Below are 19,341 nucleotides of genomic sequence, written 5' to 3'. Positions count from 1 at the left end.
GCCGGGGGGTGGGGGGGGGGGGCGGCGGTCACAGTGAGAGCGACCGCCAGAGAGAGAGAGAGAGAGAGATGCTAAGAAGGTCAGTGTCGGATCCCTCGGGCTGCAGGAATAGATGTCATTGCTCGACGCCCCGCCCCCTGTCCCTGGACGACCCATCGCCAGCGCATGCTTCTGTCGTTTTGTGACCAAAGACCTGGGGGGGCAGACGACATTTAAGAGTCCCCCGATGTCGCTTCTCTCAGTAACTACATTCTACAACGTTTCAATTTGTCTTTTTCTGCTCACAAACTGTAGCGACGCTAGATTTAGACACAGCTTCAAGCGCCTTCGGTGGGGAACACATTCTCCAATGAGAGCTGACGTTCTCCAATGAGAGCCAACGTTCTCCAATGAGAGCCAACGTTCTCCAATGTCCTCCAATGAGACCTGACGTTCTCCAATGAGAGCCAACGTTCTCCAATGTCCTCCAATGAGAGCTGACGTTCTCCAATGAGAGCCAACGTTCTCCAATGTCCTCCAATGAGAACTGACGTTCTCCAATGAGAGCCAACGTTCTCCAATGTCCTCCAATGAGAGCCGACGTTCTCCAATGTTCTCCAACGAGAGCCGACCTTCTCCTCTCTCTCACTCAGCTCTCGACTGTCTTCAGCTCTTCAGCGCTAGAATTAGACACGGCGATAACCGCTTCAAGCGCCTTCGGTGGGGAACACGTTCTCCGACGAGAGCCGACGTTTTCGTCTCTCTCTCTCTCGCTCTGTCTTCAGCTCTTTTCTCTCTTAATAAATACACAGCGTCAGGGAGACCCGGAGGAGTCGGAGACACACCTGCCCCGGTCAAAGGCCAGTGACCGCAGGGCAAACGGACACAAGTACATGTGATTGCTGTACGTTCGCACTGAAGGGATTCTGTGTGCGATGTGTGGGGTAAAAAGTGGTTATTGACCACGTGGGGGAAAGACTATAAGAAAGGAACTTGGGAAAACGGGATGAAAAATGTAGCAGTTCGTACGAGACGCTGTCCGTACGGGCGCCCGGGACGACTGAGACGGATCCTCGCTGTCGTGGAATTATCTCAGGACCACTCCTTGGCTCACGGTGACTACTCGTTTTGAGGGTCAAAGGTCACTCCCCGGCTCTATTCCGGAAGGGGACTGGAAGAACAGGAAGCTTTATCTTTCTTTGTTTTCTACCTGCCGTATGGGCGCGCTACACGTGGTCAATCAGCGTGAGTTTGAATTACTTAAAGCACAAGCTCTTTATAAAGGACGAGAAGATGTTAACGGGGAAATAGATAGATCTACTTTATACTGTAAATATTTAATATGTCCAGCGATACACTGTAACGTCAGGTAGTTCAACTGTAGCTCTGCTAATTTTCTACAATAGGGGCCGGGGGTCACAGGGTGTGACAGTTGTCGTCGTGGGCGATGCACTGTATGTAGCAACAGAATATGACAAAGCGTGTACAGTATATCAAAGTTATGAAGAAAACATGAAGACGTGATGTAGTAGAGAATAGGATCACAATATATGTTTAGCAGCTGCTCTCGTCTTTGATCTGAATCTGACCCGAGGTCTGTCTGAATCCGACCCGGGGTCCGTCTGAACCGTACTGTATGAGACTCATTCCTCCCTTTTGCTGATCAGCTGAGATCACCACAGCCTCTTCTTCTCCAGCAACCTCCATATCCAAGGGAACTATAAGAGAAGGAGGGGTCATTCCGTCGTAACACCAGTGCCAGACTTTGGTTCTATTGAAGCCTATGGAAGATGCACACAGAAGCAGACTTAAAAAGCCAACATGTCCAGGTCGTATGTAGGGGCTGTACCGAATAGTTCGAAGCTTCGACGCTTCATTCATAACGTTGACGTTCGAATTCTAAATCAACATTCGATAAAAAAATAAATGTTGTCTATTCATTCTGTTTAAACCAATGGGGTTTTTCTTCACAGTTGCAGATACACATTAGACTACACTAATATTATAGTATTATACTATTATAGTATTTTTTATAAAACCTTTATCATAAATGATGTAGCCTATCTGCATGTACGCTTGGCGCTCCATCAAGACGTCACCGTCACTTTCGTACCAACCGTGCCCTTATTGGATTATTTATGTTGACGAAACTGACGAGTTATATTCATTAAAGAAAGTTGATTTCATAAAAAAAAATACAAATGTAATCAGATTAATCCCTTTATTCAAACTGAGATTTTTTTCTGAGGATTATTATTATATTATTTTTATGATTGCGTCATAAAATAGGACGACAGACATTCGAAGCTTCATTTGAAAACTTCAATAGAAGCTTTGAATGTAAAAAAATTAATAAAAATGACATTCGGTACAGCCCTAGTCGTATGAGCGTTGATGAAGAAATGCCTTTACTGAATGAAAGAACACATTTCAGAGAAAACTGACTGATGGGTTTTTCCCAAATCTGTGCATTAGTTTATTTGCTGTTGTCCATTCACCACTATGCTAATTGCACAGATAGCTTTACATTCTTGCACAAAAAGGTGCGACTGGGTAGCGTAGAGGTCTAAGCACTCGCCTACCAGCGGTACCTCCAGCTTGGTCAGTCGTCTCTACAAACACAATCGTCAGTGTTCGCCGGTGGGAAGCTGGCGAGGGTATGAGTCCTGGTCGTTGCAAAACAGCGACTCCTACTGGTCGGTAGAGGCGCCTGTTCAGCAGGAAGGGGATCTGGGGGAGATAGCGTGAACCTCTGCACGCGTTACGTTCTCCCAGTGAAACTCCTCGCAGTCAGGTGAAAAGAAGCGGCTGGCGACTCCACATGTATCAGAGGAGGCATGTTGTAGTCTACAACCTCCCCAGACCAACAGAGGAGACATGTGGTAGACTACACCCCCCCCAGACCAACAGAGGAGACATGTGGTAGTCTACACCCCCCCCAGACCAACAGAGGAGACATGTGGTAGTCTACACCCCCCCCAGACCAACAGAGGAGACATGTGGTAGTCTACAGTGTACACCCTCCCCAGACCGAAAGAGGAGACAAGTGGTAGTTTACACCATCCCCAGACCGACAGTAGGGCAGCATGTGGTAGTCTACACCCTCCCCAGACCAACAGTAGGGCAGCATGTGGTAGTCTACACCCTCCCCAGACCAACAGTAGGGCAGTATGTGGTAGTCTACACCCTCCCCAGACCAACAGTAGGGCAGTATGTGGTAGTCTACACCTTCCCCAGACCAACAGTAGGGCAGCATGTGGTAGTCTACACCCTCCCCAGACCAACAGTAGGGCAGCATGTGGTAGTCTACACCCTCCCCAGACCAACAGTAGGGCAGCATGTGGTAGTCTACACCCTCCCAAGACCAACAGTAGGGCAGCATGTGGTAGTCTACACCCTCCCCAGACCAACAGTAGGGCAGTATGTGGTACAGTAGTCTACACCCTCCCCAGACCAACAGTAGGGCAGTATGTGGTAGTTTACACCCTCCCCAGACCGACAGTAGGGCAGCACAACGACCAGGAAGGGAATTGGCACGACTAAATTGGGGTATGTGAGAAAAATTAGAAAGACACAAAAAACAAAAATTGGCACAAATGAGTGTTGGCACAAGTAATGTCCCTTCCTTCTTTCATAGTTTCCTTGTCCATATCCAGGATACAATCAGTGGCGTTTCCTGGTCATCAATAAGTCCAGTCCTGTCCACTATCAATACACCCCCCTCCACCACGGACAGCCTGCTGTGCCGAGTGCCGGTGTGACCGATCGTATGGTACTCCTTCTGCGTTGTGTTAAACGTCGATGCCCCAAGGGAGTTTCGAACACGGGTCTCGCGACAACATAGACCGCTGCACTAAGAGATGAATTCACACTCCTGGGTACCGTACCTATGTGTCTATTAACCCTGTTGTGGGGAAGTGAGTTTAACCCGTAGCCCGCTTACTGCCACAGTCACTTCACAACACACACGTTCATCGTGATGACTGTGGATATTACTCACGGACCTCCGTTACACCGGCAGCCGTCTTATAAATGCGTTCTTTAACATTTGCCAAAGCCGTTCCGATATTAGTATTTTCCAGATGGAACGCACCCCCCCCCCCCTCTCCTCTCTCTCCTATCTCTCCCTCTCTCTCTCTCCCTCTCTCTCCCTCCCTCTCCTCTCTCTCTCCTCTCTCTCTGTCTCTCTTTCTCTCTCTCTCCCCCCCCCCCCCTCAGAATGTGCCAGATCACAACAGATCCGAGAAGCAGATCTGAGAACAGTATGTTCGGCTTCAATGCTTCATTGTACCATCATCAAAATTTTCCCAGAAAGACTGTTTACTGCTGTATCAGACAGGTGTGTTAGCAGTGTGTGTGTGCGTGTGTATGTGTGTGTGTGTGTGTGTGTGTGTGTGTGTGTGTGTGTGTGTATGTGTGTGTGTGTGTGTGTGTGTGTGTGTGCGTGTGTACATTTGTTTGAGTCCTTCCCTTCCCTTACCTGTCCTCCCATGACAGCCCATCATCTCTGTCGCCATGGTAACGCCGTCAGCCTCCGTCCCCCGCCGTAAAACATCAGGCTGAACTGATGGACTCTCGGCGCCACGCGCGCGCCCAAATAAAAGGAATCTCAACGCGCCCACCCGCCCATTATCTACGAGTTCCCATGGCAACCGATCGGCCGATAGATCACACACCACACGTGGCTGCGGTTATGGATTGGTGTTCCGTTAACTGTGTGCAGCACAATCACCACTACTGTGCAAACTGTACAGGCGACTGGAGGCGAAACCCCCGTCGACATCAACCAGAACCGGTGACCCGGCGGTCACTACGTTGAGGCTCTGGTCCGGCTGTCGTTCTGAGATCTCCTGGGAAGTGTCCGAGCGGAGATTTCTTTTATAGTTATTATTTGTGAAAGGGTTTATGAAGACCCCCCCCCCCCCCCCAGTAGGCTGTAGGAATGTGAAATAGCCCTGCCTTATGTCCCGCAAGTTCTGCCTGACTGTCGAACAATGTAGAATCCAGTAGATACGCCTAGAAAGTGACATGTAGCCTCCATCGCTGATGAGTGACGCAGGGTTTTGACACAAACAGCTGTGGCTTTGTTCAATATCATCACGTCTACACATCACTGTCATCAGCTGCCACATCACTGTCATCAGCTGCCACATCACTGTCATCAGCTGCCACATCACTGTCATCAGCTGCCACATCACTGTCATCAGCTGTCACATCACTGTCATCAGCTGTCACATCACTGTCATCAGCTGTCACATCACTGTCATCAGCTGTCACATCACTGTCATCAGCTGCCACATCACTGTCATCTGCTGTCACATCACTGTCATCAGCTGCCACATCACTGTCATCTGCTGTCACATCACTGTCATCAGCTGTCACATCTACACATCACTGTCATCAGCTGTCACATCACTGTCATCAGCTGCCACATCACTGTCATCAGCTGCCACATCACTGTCATCAGCTGTCACATCACTGTCATCAGCTGTCACATCTACACATCACTGTCATCAGCTGTCACATCACTGTCATCAGCTGTCACATCACTGTCATCAGCTGTCACATCTACACATCACTGTCATCAGCTGTCACATCACTGTCATCAGCTGTCACATCACTGTCATCAGCTGTCACATCTACACATCACTGTCATCAGCTGTCACATCACTGTCATCAGCTGTCACATCACTGTCATCAGCTGCCACATCACTGTCATCAGCTGCCACATCACTGTCATCAGCTGTCACATCACTGTCATCAGCTGTCACATCACTGTCATCAGCTGCCACATCACTGTCATCAGCTGTCACATCACTGTCATCAGCTGTCACATCTACACATCACTGTCATCAGCTGTCACATCACTGTCATCAGCTGCCACATCACTGTCATCAGCTGTCACATCACTGTCATCAGCTGTCACATCACTGTCATCAGCTGTCACATCACTGTCATCAGCTGCCACACAAGTGTAAAACTGTTTGTCACGGTCTGTTATGACGGGAACTTTTCTATGACAAGTTATGACATTATGTAATTTGTTATCTTTTGCTCTAGTGAGTAGATTTCCCTTTACCTCAGTTTGGTTCTGACTCAATAAAGCTGGTGTTCTGCCAGCAGGTATTGTGTACTGTATAGCCTAATGTAAATACTGTATGTATTATGTCTTTAACACAAAGGAATAAATAAAATGTTTAATATATGTCTAAATAAACTGGGCTCCTGTGGTTTGTTTTCTCTGCCAAATATGCTGCTGGCCATTAGAGGTGCAGTCCTTCTTAACCCTTTCATGGCAACAATACAGAAGGTTAACCCTCTCACTGCCACACCACAAAGGGTTAACCTTTTCACTACCACACTACAGAAGGTTAACCCTTTCACTACCACACTACAGACGGTTAGACACTACAGTCTGTAGTGTAGTGTGGTAGTGAAAGGTTAACCTGTAGTGTGGTAGTGAAAGGGTTAAAGGTGCGGTGAGTCATATTGTCTTTGTTAAAACGAGTGTTGAATAGCAGCTCTACAGTCTGAGGCGAGGCGGGCGGAGCCCCGCGCTGCGATATGCGAATCAGCTCAGACAGCACGGGAGGAGGAAGAGAGGGGGGGGGGGGCTGGGGTACCTGCAGCGGCTGAACGGTGTGCATAATTGCGATAAGATAAGATATAAGATAAGATTATTCCTTTATTGATCCCATTGGGGGAAATTCGGGCGCCAGAGAAGCATGGGGGAGGGGGGAGGTGAGGTACAGGTATGGGCAGGGCAATTTAATTTCAAACCACTATTTAAACTCAAAGTTAAAAAAATTTGGTTTCCCTCATTTGCAGTCACGCGAGTGTACATGCAGAGTTAAGCAAAACATGCAGAGTTAAGTAAAACATACAGAGTTAAGTAAAACATACAGAGTTAAGTAAAACATACAGAGTTAAGCAAAACATGCAGAGTTAAGCAAAACATGCAGAGTTAAGCAAAACATGCAGAGTTAAGCAAAACATACAGAGTTAAGCAAAACATACAGAGTTAAGCAAAACATACAGAGTTAAGCAAAACATACAGAGTTAAGCAAAACATGCAGAGTTAAGCAAAACATGCAGAGTTAAGCAAAACATGCAGAGTTAAGCAAAACATACAGAGTTAAGCAAAACCCAGAGTTAAGCAAAACATGCAGAGTTAAGCAAAACATGCAGAGTTAAGTAAAACATACAGAGTTAAGCAAAACATGCAGAGTTAAGCAAAACATGCAGAGTTAAGCAAAACATGCAGAGTTAAGCAAAACATACAGAGTTAAGCAAAGCATACAGAGTTAAGCAAAACACAGAGTTAAGCAAAACATACAGATTTAAGGGGGAAAAAGGCATATAAAATCACACTGCATATACAATCATAACAATAAGACAAGTAAGGATAACAATCCATTAAAAACACGTACAATTTGATTGACAAAGGTTGGAGATCAAGGTTTTTAACTCTGCAACAGAGGGGATAATCTAAAGCGTTAAGGACCGTTGGAGTTCATTCCATGAACTAGAGGTAACTTACCAATAATGATGTAGTAGAAGGAGGTAGCTTATCAATAATGATCTAGCATAAGGAGGTAGCTTAACAATAATGATATAGTATAAGGAGGTATCTTACCAATAATGATGTAGTATATTAGGTAGCTTATCAATAATAATGTAGTATAAGGAGGTAGCTTATCAATAATGATGTAGTGTAAGAACTTACCAATAATGTTGTAGTATAAGGAAGTAGCTTACCAATAAGGTCCTTAAAAATGAACAAATACCTGTGAAAGACATAGATATAGGCAATACAATTATATTTTTTTATTCAATACATCATTTTTTTTATCTACTTTTTCTCCTCCTATTTTTCTGTATTTTTTCTCCCATCCCAATTTAGTCGTTATGCCAATTCCCCCCTCCCCTTCCTGGTCGTTGCGCGCATTTGCCCCCCACTTGCCGGTCTAGGGAGCCCTGAAGTCTATCACATGCTTCCTCCGATACATGTGGAGACAGCCAGCCAGGGGTGTAGCTTGGGGGGGGGTAGCTTAGGATGATTCCAAGGGCCCAGCACTGGGGGGGGGGGGGCCCAATTTTTTTTTTTTTTTTTTTTTTTTTTTACTAGACATCACTCAGGTGTATTATTGATGCTCTCATTGATACTATGTTTGTTTCTGAAGTGTGTGTGTGTGTGTGTGTGTGTGTGTGTGTGTGTGTGTGTGTGTGTGTGTGTGTGTGAGATATATATATAGAGAGAGGGGGGGCTTTGGTAGACTATTGCATTGGTCCATTAATTGAAGATGAACGCAATGCGACATCCTTTACTAGGCTCACCCACCAACAGTGCAGGTGCTGAACTGCTGATCCGAATGTATAGGTAAAAACCATATTATGCGTTTTCATCAATAAAAAAATGACAAAAAAAAAATCCGCTTGTGCGCTTACGCACGCTCGCATTCACTGGGGGCCTACAAATACATTCTTTCATGGGGCCCAGAATCTGGAGCTACACCCCTGCAGCCAGCAGCCTCTTTTCACCTGACAGCGAGGACTCTCACTGGGGAAGTGTAACACGTGGGAGGATCACACTACTTCCCCAGTTCCCTCCCTCGCTGTGCAGGCGCCCTGACCGACCTGTAGGAGTCGCTGTTTACAACGACCAGGACCCACTCCACCGGCTTCCCACCCGCTGACACTGCCAATTGTGTCAGTATGGACGACCGACCAAGCCGGAGGTACCGTGGCAGCCGGATTCGATCCCACTGTCTCTGCAGTGGTAGAGAGACGCTTAGTCCACTGCGCTACCCGGCCGCACTTTATTCAATACATCTGAATATAAAAATATGAGGGGAAATAAACAGTGTAAACAAAGATGCAGATGAGATCGGTTCTATTGTGGGAGCGCAAGAAAGGATGAAACGGGAGACGGTAGTCGACTCTTTCCTTTTACTTCCCAACATAAATTACATACATCCAACAGAGTGCAGAGACGTTAACGTTACTCCTCGAAAGTGACAGCAGCCAGCTGACAGCTGACAGCTGACATAATATAGGTTAACAAATACACACCCTGTTCCCAGAATCCCCAGGCTTAAAGGAGCACTCACTCCGCTCCTCAAGTCCAGTGAATGTCTGCACCAATTGTGCGTGATAAGTGATGCGGCCCACAACTATTATAAATATAGGCAATCAAGTATTTTAATTGATCTTAGGTGTTAAATCTTCTCCCGTTATAGATAGATAGATAGAGATCTTTACGCTCTCTCTCAGCAGGGGGCTGAAGCCAGTGTGAACATGAATCAGCCGTATGACTGACTGGCGCCCGCTCTCAGTCCTGATCCCTGTCATAATATCCCGTCGATCAATGACAGAGTGATGTCTGCACCGCGCAGCGCAATTACAGCGGAAGGTCGCGCGACACGTCTGAGTCGACACATTACAGTGCAGCTCACGACGCATCGCTATGGGTGTGTTGAAATGTTAGTTGAAATGTCTTAATTAATCTCTGGGTAACATGAAAGCCCTATTCGAGCACCCTTTCTAACATTGTATCCTGGGCTGTGGGATGGCCAAGGGTTTCGGGTTACATTTTTCCTTGTCGGGCAAGACGAACGGTTCTGCCGGTTACATTGAAGCCCGTCAAATATGCTCGATCCGGTGGATTATGCCGTCGAGCAAATGGACATTGGATGTACCAGATGACGATCAAGAAATTGGAATATTGTTTTTGGAATACTCCCAGTCGCAGGTAAAGACGATTTGATGTCAATTTTAGCTTGATCCGATCGGGCTGATAAGTGTTTTTAGTGTTGAATACGAATCCATTACCAACAATCAAATAATCAGAAACGACCCCCCCCCCCCCCCCCCCCCCCTTTCATGCATTCATGATGGAACATAATACCTATGATGTACATTTTATTCCGGAACAATAGCAGGTTCAGGCAAGAAACGGCAATGTCTACAATGGAATCGATGTATACTGCCATACGCATTTCATGAATTACCCTAGACCGCTCTAAAACCATACTTATATTCACCACAGTATAACACGGGAACGTATGGATGGAAAAATTATCTCTTTTTTGCATCTTGACCGGAAGAAACTCAATGTCAAATGACTATAGTATTGTATCCATGGCTATAATATAGAATATAGATTTAGCTCTACAAACAAGGTGACTAACTCCCATCGTTTACAGCGTGGCACAGGATAAGGCTAATAGCTGGCAGCCAATGAGTTAAGGACCAGCCAGTCACTAGAACGGGTTCCATAGGTTCCAAAATTCCATTCCATTCCAATAACAATGTAGTATAAGGAGGTAGCTTACCAATAATGATGTAGTATAAGGAGGTAGCTTACCAATAATGATGTAGTATAAGGAGGTAGCTTACCAATAATGATGTAGTATAAGGAGGTAGCTTACCAATAATGATGTAGTATAAGGAGGTAGCTTACCAATAATGGTGTAGTATAAGGAGGTAGCTTACAAATAATGATGTAGTATAAGGGGGTAGCTTACCAATAATGATGTAGTATAAGGTGGTAGCTTACCAATAATGATGTAGTATTATTAGCCTCAGACCTACTCCTATCCAAGCTCCGGGAGGGTCATCAAAGAGAAGCCGCCTATTCTCAGTCCTTGCCCCACAATGGTGGAATGAACTACCCACCCCAGTTAGGACAGCCGAATCCCGTCCAATATTTTGCCGTCGACTAAAGACGCACTTCTTCAACCATTATCTGACATTTTATTTATTTTTAATTTTTTTAATAAAAAAAATATCTAACCCTAACTAACCTTACTGTCATGCACTTGTCCTAATATACTAACCTACACTGTAACACGCAACACTTTGATGAATATTGTTACTCAGCTGATAGAGTTGTACCCGTCCTGATGACTTGTCGTACAGAACTTGTAAGCCGCTTTGGATAAAAGCGTCAGCTAAATGACTAAATGTAAATGTAAATGTAGTATAAGGAGGTCGTTTACCAATAATGATGTAGTATATGGAGGTAGCTTACCAATAATGATGTAGTATAAGGAGGTAGCACCAATAATGATGTAGTATAAGGAGGTAGCTTACCAATAATGATGTAGTATAAGGAGGTAGTTTACCAATAATGATGTAGTATATGGAGGTAGCTTACCAATAATGATGTAGTATAAGGAGGTAGCTTACCAATAATGATGTAGTATAAGGAGGTAGCTTACCAATAATGATGTAGTATAAGGAGGTAGCTTACCAATAATGATGTAGTATAAGGTGGTAGTTTAGCTTACCAATAATGATGTAGTATAAGGAGGTAGCTTACCAATAATGATGTAGTATAAGGAGGTAGCTTACCAATAATGATGTAGTATAAGGTGGTAGTTTACCAATAATGATGTAGTATAAGGAGGTAGCTTACCAATAATGATGTAGTATACGGAGGTAGCTTACCAATAATGATGTAGTATAAGGAGGTAGCTTACCAATAATGATGTAGTATAAGGAGGTAGCTTACCAACAATGATGTAGTATAAGGAGGTATCTTACCAATAAGGGCCTTAAAAATGAACAAATACCAGTGTTTGTTGCGCCTCTCCGTCAGAGAGGACCAACCAACCTTCTCATAAAGGACACAGTGATGAGTGTCGTATCTATCATTAGTGATGAATCTGAGGCCAGAGTGACAGATTCCAGGGATGTAAGGGTTGAGGCCGCAGCCTATAAATCACTATAGTCCAGGACTGATAAGAATACTGCATCATTAACTCTCTTCCTACTAATCAAAGGAAAGCTGGTTCTGTTTCTGTATAGGAAGCCAATTTTCTGTGTCGCAACTTGGAGGCAAGGTTGTCCACATGGGGAATTTAAATGTAAATGAATACATGTACATGTGGCTTTTCATTTTCAGGTTTTTTTTATAAATCTTGTACACAGAAAGAATCTGGTTTTGAACCTATTTTTTGTCCGCTAGGATTGGAGCACATCTTTCTTTTGTTTATTTATTTATATATTCTTTATACAGTACATGTGTAACTAGGGGCATACGGCCTGCAAATGACAAATATGCAAATATTTTCTGTGTCACGCTGGTGAACTGTACATGATGGGTCACCTCTACAGAGGCTGTGCTCTCAAGGAAGCCTCCCACCCGGACTTGTTTCAGTGCAGATCCAGCTGTTTGAATGAGCACAGCAGTCAGACCATGCATGTCAGCATAATGTGTCGTAAACACATTACATTGGGTCTCATTTTCCAACGGACTTAAGACAAAAAATTTGCTCTTAGGGTCATTTAAGACATCTTAGGGCCGATTTTGGGATTCCCCAACCGTCCCCACTAACAACAGTAAATATAAGGTTTAAATAAATATAACACATTGTCATATTTATTTAAATTATGATACATTTATTCCAAGGAGGCCTGTAGAGTTGACATGAATGAATCACTATGATTCCTCCCAAATAAAGCCGTTAAGAACACGGAGCACAACAGTCTGTCAAGTTAAGACTGCTCCTAAATCCTGCTCTTAGTCAGGGCGGAATCCAAGCTTAGGGACGGTTGGGGAATCCCAAAACCGGCCCTAAGATGTCTTAAATATAGAGATCTTTTTTTGTCTTAAGTCCGTTGGAGAATGAGACCCATTGTTGTTTGGGGAGAGCACTTAAAGGAACATGCCAACATTTAAAGGAGTACTTAAAGGAACACACCAACATTTAAAGGAGTACTTAAAGGAACATGCCAACATTTAAAGGAGTACTTAAAGGAACATGCCAACATTTAAAGGAGTACTTAAAGGATCATGCCAACATTATGGGAATTGCGCTTACCGTGTTCTCCAGAGTCAGATGCCAATTTCCTCTCTGTGCATTAAGTACAAATTAATGGAAGCGGATATGGACCACTAGCCTTCCTGTTGGACAAAAACACCGCTCCCAGAGTTTTTATTTTATTTTTTTATTATTATCTTTTTTCCCCCCTTCCTTTTTTCCGATTTTTCTCCCATCCCACTGTTCCCACAGTCGTTATGCCAATTCCCAACCCCCTTCCTGGTTGCTGCGCACCCCCCCCCTACTGTTGGTCCGGGAGGCCGGAGACTATCACATGCTTTCCTCCGACACATGTGCAGCCAGCCGGCAGCCAGCCTGGCAGCGCAGACTCTCACTGGGAGAGTGTAACGTGTGGAAGGTCACACTACCTCCCTCCAGATCCTTCCCTCGCTGTGCAGGCGCCCCGACCGAACTGTAGGAGTCGCTGTTTACAACGACCAGGACCCACCCACCAGCTTTCCCACCCCTAACACTGCCAATTGTGTTAGTATAAGCGACCAGCCAAGCTGGTAGCAACGCCGAGAGCTGGGCTCGAACCCAGCGTCTCCTGCGTTGGTGGCGAGTGCCTTGCCCACTACACCACCTAGCCGCCTCTCCCAGAGTTTTAAGCTTCCATTCATTTGTGCTAAGCTAGGCTAGCTTGCAGCTGGATAGCTTTCTACTGAACGCACAGAGAGGAAATTGGTATCTATCTTCCTGTCTGACTCTGGAGAAGACTGTAAGCACATTTCCCATAATGTCGGCGTGTTCCTTTAACTAAACAGTGGGACTAAACGGTAACTAAACAGGAATTCTTTACATTTACATTTAGTCATTTAGCTGACACTTTTATCCAAAGCGACTTACAAGTTCTGTACGACAGGTCATCAGGAAGGGTACAACTCTATCAGCTGAGTAACAATGTTCATCAAAGTGTTGCGTGTTACAGTGTAGGTTAGTTTATTAGGACATGTGCATCACAGTAAGGTTAGTTAGGGTTAGATTTTTTTTTTTTTTTTCATTATTTCAGATAATGGTTGAAGAAGTGCGTCTTTAGTCGACGGCGAAAGATTGGACGGGATTCGGCTGTCCTAACTGAGGTGGGTAGTTCATTCCACCATTGTGGGGCAAGGACTGAGAATAGGCGGCTTCTCTTTGATGACCCTCCCGGAGCTTGGATAGGAGTAGGTCTGAGGCGGCCAGAAGATGCAGAGCATAGGGGTCTTGAGGGTGTGTAGTTAGAGACCATTGACCGGAGGTAGGCGGGAGCGGTTCCCTTTGCCGCACGGAATGCTAGGTCGAGGGCCTTGAAGCGGATACGTGCAGCAATGGGGAGCCAGTGCAGGTCCCTAAGAAGTGGGGTGACATGGGCCGCTGCGTTTTGAATGAGTTGAAGAGGCTTGGTGGCAGTGGCCGGGAGGCCAGCTAGCAGTGCGTTGCAGTAGTCGAGGCGGGAGATGACTGTTGATTGGACGAGGAGTTGGGTGGCTTCTTTTGTCAGGAAGGGGCATATCCTTCTGACGTTGCTCAGGAGGAATCTGCAGGTTCTGGTTGTCGCTGCGATGTGAGCAGAGAAGTTCAACTGGTCGTCGAGGACAACACCAAGGTTCTTGGCGGTCGGGGACGCGGTGTAATGGAAAAATATCTATGATAACAAGAGAGCTGTTGAAATAAAGATGAAAACTGCAAAACAAATACGTTCGTTCGTTTTATTTGGGCAGTCACACATGACTGGACACATACTGACAGTAAGCAATGCAAGATGCCAACATGTGCCCTGATAGATGGAATTCAGGAGATTATATAGCCCTCCCCGTCAGTGTGTGTGTGTGTGAGAGTGTGACTTCAGGAAGTGAAAGTGTGTGTGTGTGTGTGTTATGCTTACACGTGCATGTGTGTGCTTGTGTATGTATGTGCGTGTGTGCACGGCTATGTGTGTGTGCTTACATATGCGTGGGCGTGTGTGTGTGTGTATGTTTTTAGGAAGTGAGGTGTTGCATTGTCTTGCAACATCACTTGACCTGTGAACTTGAGACAGTTGACATGCCGTAAAACACTTGTAGTCAGTTAGTTTCATAAAGGAAGTCCCTGTTTGCCAGAGATCGCATAAGGGTCAATTGTCGTGCACATGCATGTGTGTGCATGTGTGTGCGTGTCTATGTGTGTGTGTGTCTATGTGTGCGTGTCTATGTGTGTGTGTCTATGTGTGTGTGTCTATGTGTGTGTGTTTTCAGGAAGTGAAAGGTGGCCCAAATGTGAAAGCTATGCTGCCTGGCAGAGATTGTAAGAAGGTCAAGTGTCTGCCTTGTGTCGCAATGAAAATCGAGTCATGGGTCTGACCTCTTGGTACATATCTCACATCATAGGAACAAAAGACATTATGTGCTTTAGCATGTGAATATAAAACAGACCTTGGTCCCAGATATTACAATGGGCCATGCGGTCATTATGGACACAGTATTTAGTTGTATATCAAAGGCTTATCTCATTTGAGGTGTCATACGAATTGTAAACATATAGGTCCCAGATATGGTACATGGGCAAGGTGATGTAAACGAAGTCAGACCCTGTGGTCGTGTCGAGGTCACATGATAAAACAGGAAGCCAAGATGTCACGAAGGCAGACACAGTATTGTTAGTGCTTAAGGCCAATGTAATCTTTAGGTGTATATAGCAAGCATATTAATTGATATGCGATCACAATTATTCCACTACAATTTCACCCTTTTGATCGCAATATGAATTAATATGCCTAGAACACAACATCGAATCCGAGTGAGTATAGCAGCGGAGATCAAAATTCAAACTACAGCATATAAAGACAAATGCAATCAAACATAGTCTAATATCTAAAGATAAATCGTATCAAACACGGCCCGTAAAAAATGAGGTAAGTATGAGGTAGAATGTTGTGGCAGGGAAATAGCTAGTAAAATACAAAAAAAATAACACCATAGGCATACAGAAATAAAAGAACATCTCATATGTAGAACAAAAGGTCTCTACAAATCGCATCGACTCCAAACATTGCCTCTAAACAGAAATTAGCAGTCACACAGAACTGTAAGAGGTAACTAAAGTAAAAGGCAAATGGGGCATGCGAGGTCTGAGGTAAGGATAAGCAATAAGGAAAAGTTATTCATATCAGATGTAACAGGTAAGTGGAGTAAAATAATAATCAAAGTTAATAGGTAAGTGGAGTAAAATAATAATCAAATTTAATCAAAATAAAAGGCAAATGTTTATCTGAAACAAAGCTAAATTTCACCAAATTCAAATGGGAATCAAAAACATGACAACTGAGGCACGGTTCGAATGCATATTGTATGACAATTACTTCACCCTTTTTATAAGTGGCTCAGCAGCCAAGCAATGCTCTGTATATAAAAAAATAACAATGCGAAACGGACAATTAAAAGCGCCGTCAAACTAATTTGAAATAGAATATACATCGTATATAAAAAAAAAAAAAAAAAAACTCAGCAGTAGTAAATCAGCAATGACAGTTGTGTGTAACAGGAGCCGCGGTCGTCCACTTCATCCTTGCATGTTTCCTCTGAATGGGTAGGCGAGAGAGAGAAAGAGCTATAGAGAAAACACGGGCGAAGTGTCCAGGCTCCGTAGCAGCGTTCAGAGAGTGAGCCAATTGTTCAACGCGCATTATCAGAGAAAATTGTTCAGTGTTCGTTTGGAGAGAGAGAGAGAGAGAGAGTGGGAGAGTGGGGGGGCACAACAATCAGCGGGGGATGTCCGCCTGGGTCGGGGCGGGGTGTGTGTGTGTCTATAGGACACAGAGGGGGGGTGTCAGCGTGTTGGGGGGGATGTGTGCCAGTGTGCCAGTAGGTCTGTTTTCTCTCGTCTCACGCCGGACAGGCTGGTGGTGTGGTCAGAAAGGTTTGCAGCCTCCGGTCGTGGTCACTGTCTGTGTTGCCGGCCCCTCGTCCACATGGGTCCAGGAAAACCTCTGGCCGGGTGGGATTGGAGTGGGGAAAGCTACCACCCCTGATAAACGGTCAAAATGTCAGTTTGTATATAGCTTCAATAACATACAATATATATATATGGGTGTTGATAAATAAAATTCAAAGGATATGTTTCAGAACAAATATTTGTGGTCTCCTAAGTTCTATGTCCCGCCCTCCTGCATTATGTGGCCTCTCACCCCCCGATCCCCTGGCTGGGGCCCCAAGCCAGACGACCCGGGAGAGCGACAGCATAACCGGTTTATAGGAGACAGAAAATACCTCTTTTTCGGAAAGAGAACTCTAAATCATTTATAGATTGTATAGTGATATTGTAAAGGAAATACTATGACCTTTATGAAATCATATAGTGATTGTATAACTATTTCGTAAGACATTTTCAAACATTGTCATGTATCAAACAATAATATGGGTAAGCGTAGCGTCAGTCAGCCGGTGTCGATTTACTACTGTATCAGGCGCTTTTGTTGTTTTTAGAGGCTATAACCATTTAACAAGCTGTTCTCTACTTCAGCCGGACGTGTGTGTGTGTGCTTTACTTCCCTGTGTGGATGGAGGCCGGATCTCGGTGCGTCTGTCCCATCCATCCCTCGGACCCCCACTCCGGCATGGCAAGCGAAATGTTCTGTTGTCCCCACGAAATCCACCCTTGGCAGGCCACAGTCTTTGGTTATCAAATCTTTGTTTTCTGGGAGCCTCGCCGTCTTTTCCTTGTGGGTACTCTCGGTTGTGGTGGAGAATCTTCATCTTTTCTTTTCTCGTCTGGACTGCGTGGGAGAGTGTTTTCCTCATCAGGCAGGAATGTCACCCGTGGGGTTATGTCACCAGGAGCGGGGTTGGGTACTAGTTCGTAGACGTAAATGTGGAAGTCGTCGTCGTATTTGATGTAATACACGTCGGGCGTGGCGGGGACCTGACAGATCACCCGGCCGGTTCTCTGTTGGCCCTCGTCTGTGGTATACTGCACTCGTTTCGCCACCAGACTCGTTGTCTCCTCGTCCGTCTTCCTGTTCCCCGGCATCAAGTGCTTGATCTCTGACTCGGGCAGGATGTGGAGGTCTCCGTCCCTGTAGTCATCCCAGAGTTCAAACATATAGAGTACGGGGTCGTTCTTGTAGGTGATGTAATAGCAGTGCGTCATGACGGGGGCACGGGACAGGACCATACCTCTCCACGCGTTCTTTTCCCCGTCCTCCTCCTCAAAGAAGTGTTCTACGGCCTGCCCCACCAGTTCCTCTGCGCCGGGGGGTGCCTTGATCTTATTGTTCACGACTTTCTCTGCCAACACCCGCAGGTCGGACACGCGCTTGTCTTTGAACAGTTCGATGCCACAGACGCAGTCGAGGTTGTCGTACTTGATAATGTAGAGGCAACTGTTGTCCATAGTGTAGTGTTCCAGGACCGCGCCCGTCCACCTGGTCACCCTGCCCTTCTCACGCCACATGTGGTCGATCCTCAGGCCCAGCATGTTATCGGGGTCGGGGGCTGGGGTGATGAGGGTCGAGGGCCTCAGCTCCTTGCTGCTGCGTTTCTAGCACCGTGTCATCGGAATGCAGGCCAGGTTGTGAGGGTCGAGTTAGGGAGGACAAGGCGCCGAGACCCGGCTCCGCTAGAGGCAGTGAGAGAGAGAAAAGTACAGGGATTTGAATGTACCGTCGGCTGTTAATTCTAATTTATTTCTTCAGGATTGATAGGGCAACCAGTGTCATGTCACATGAGAGTCTAATGGTTTCAATTCCGGAATTTGTCCCAAAACAGTGGTGTACGTATCCTAGTTTTTTGTTAGCATTTATAAAATCTCTTAATGATTTCCATTCATCACGTTTTACTGTTCTATCCGTGATGGCTTTGACTGCCAATTCTGACATAATTACGTGTTCTTTATACCAAGCGCCTTGTCTGATATGTGGATGTTGAAAACGGAGTGTTTAAACGTAGTGTCTGTCACTTTGACAATGATGTATATCTGTTTTAGTAGGCTTGTTGTTCTCCCGTTAACCGGAGGAGTACCTGTGACAACATGTCCAAAACTTCCCAGTGTTCGTCATCGATGTCCATGAACTCGCGGGTTCTGTCAGATAACTCTCGTTTTAATTGCGCGTTTTTTCTTCTTAATTTTAACTCGGTTTCTGTGGGTCCTTGCTCACAGCCGGGGTCTGTTCTTCCACATACGTCACAGAGGAATGGGCCCGTCTGTTTGGTTTGATTTTCGGTCATAATTTATTTTGCGCCCGTCCGTAAATTAAATTATTAGCTATGTGTAAATTCTGACAATATTCATGTGCCCTTTATAGCAAATTTTTTTTCAAAAAAGACTAGATAGGAAACAGAAACAAAACACAATAAAACCGCAGAGTAAGCAAGAAAATAAAATAATCCAAAGATAAAAAGCATACAGCATTATATCAGTGACAACAACACCATGATAAGAACACAAATTGTAACGCCAGCGATGTTTAATCTATCTACAGATAGTCTCACCATGAGAGAACAAACAATTCTTTAATTAGTTTTTATGTCTGTATTTGAGTCCAAATTTTTTTGTTTGTCATTACTTTGTCACCTCCTTTCAT

At 45.1% G+C, this 19,341-nt stretch overlaps 1 protein-coding gene across 1 annotated transcript; it reads right to left on the bottom strand.

Annotated features, from left to right (window-relative positions):
• Window positions 1–5,082: 5,082 nt before the first annotated feature.
• On the bottom strand, window positions 5,083–18,826 carry LOC311235454 (spindlin-1-like; the record flags this gene model as incomplete). The annotated part of the gene is made up of 4 exons (XM_084322915.1): window positions 5,083–5,354; window positions 5,630–5,806; window positions 17,594–18,299; window positions 18,779–18,826. The coding sequence occupies 4 exons, from the start codon at window positions 18,824–18,826 to the stop codon at window positions 5,083–5,085; spliced, it is 1,203 nt and encodes a 400-aa protein (XP_084179041.1).
• Window positions 18,827–19,341: the final 515 nt, after the last annotated feature.

This window comes from Notolepis coatsorum (assembly GCF_963971535.1).
Source record: "Notolepis coatsorum genome assembly, chromosome: 10".
NCBI classification, from domain to species: domain Eukaryota; kingdom Metazoa; phylum Chordata; class Actinopteri; order Aulopiformes; family Paralepididae; genus Notolepis; species Notolepis coatsorum.
Note: the sequence above shows the minus strand (reverse complement) of the source record. Positions and strands in the feature narration are given on the sequence as shown.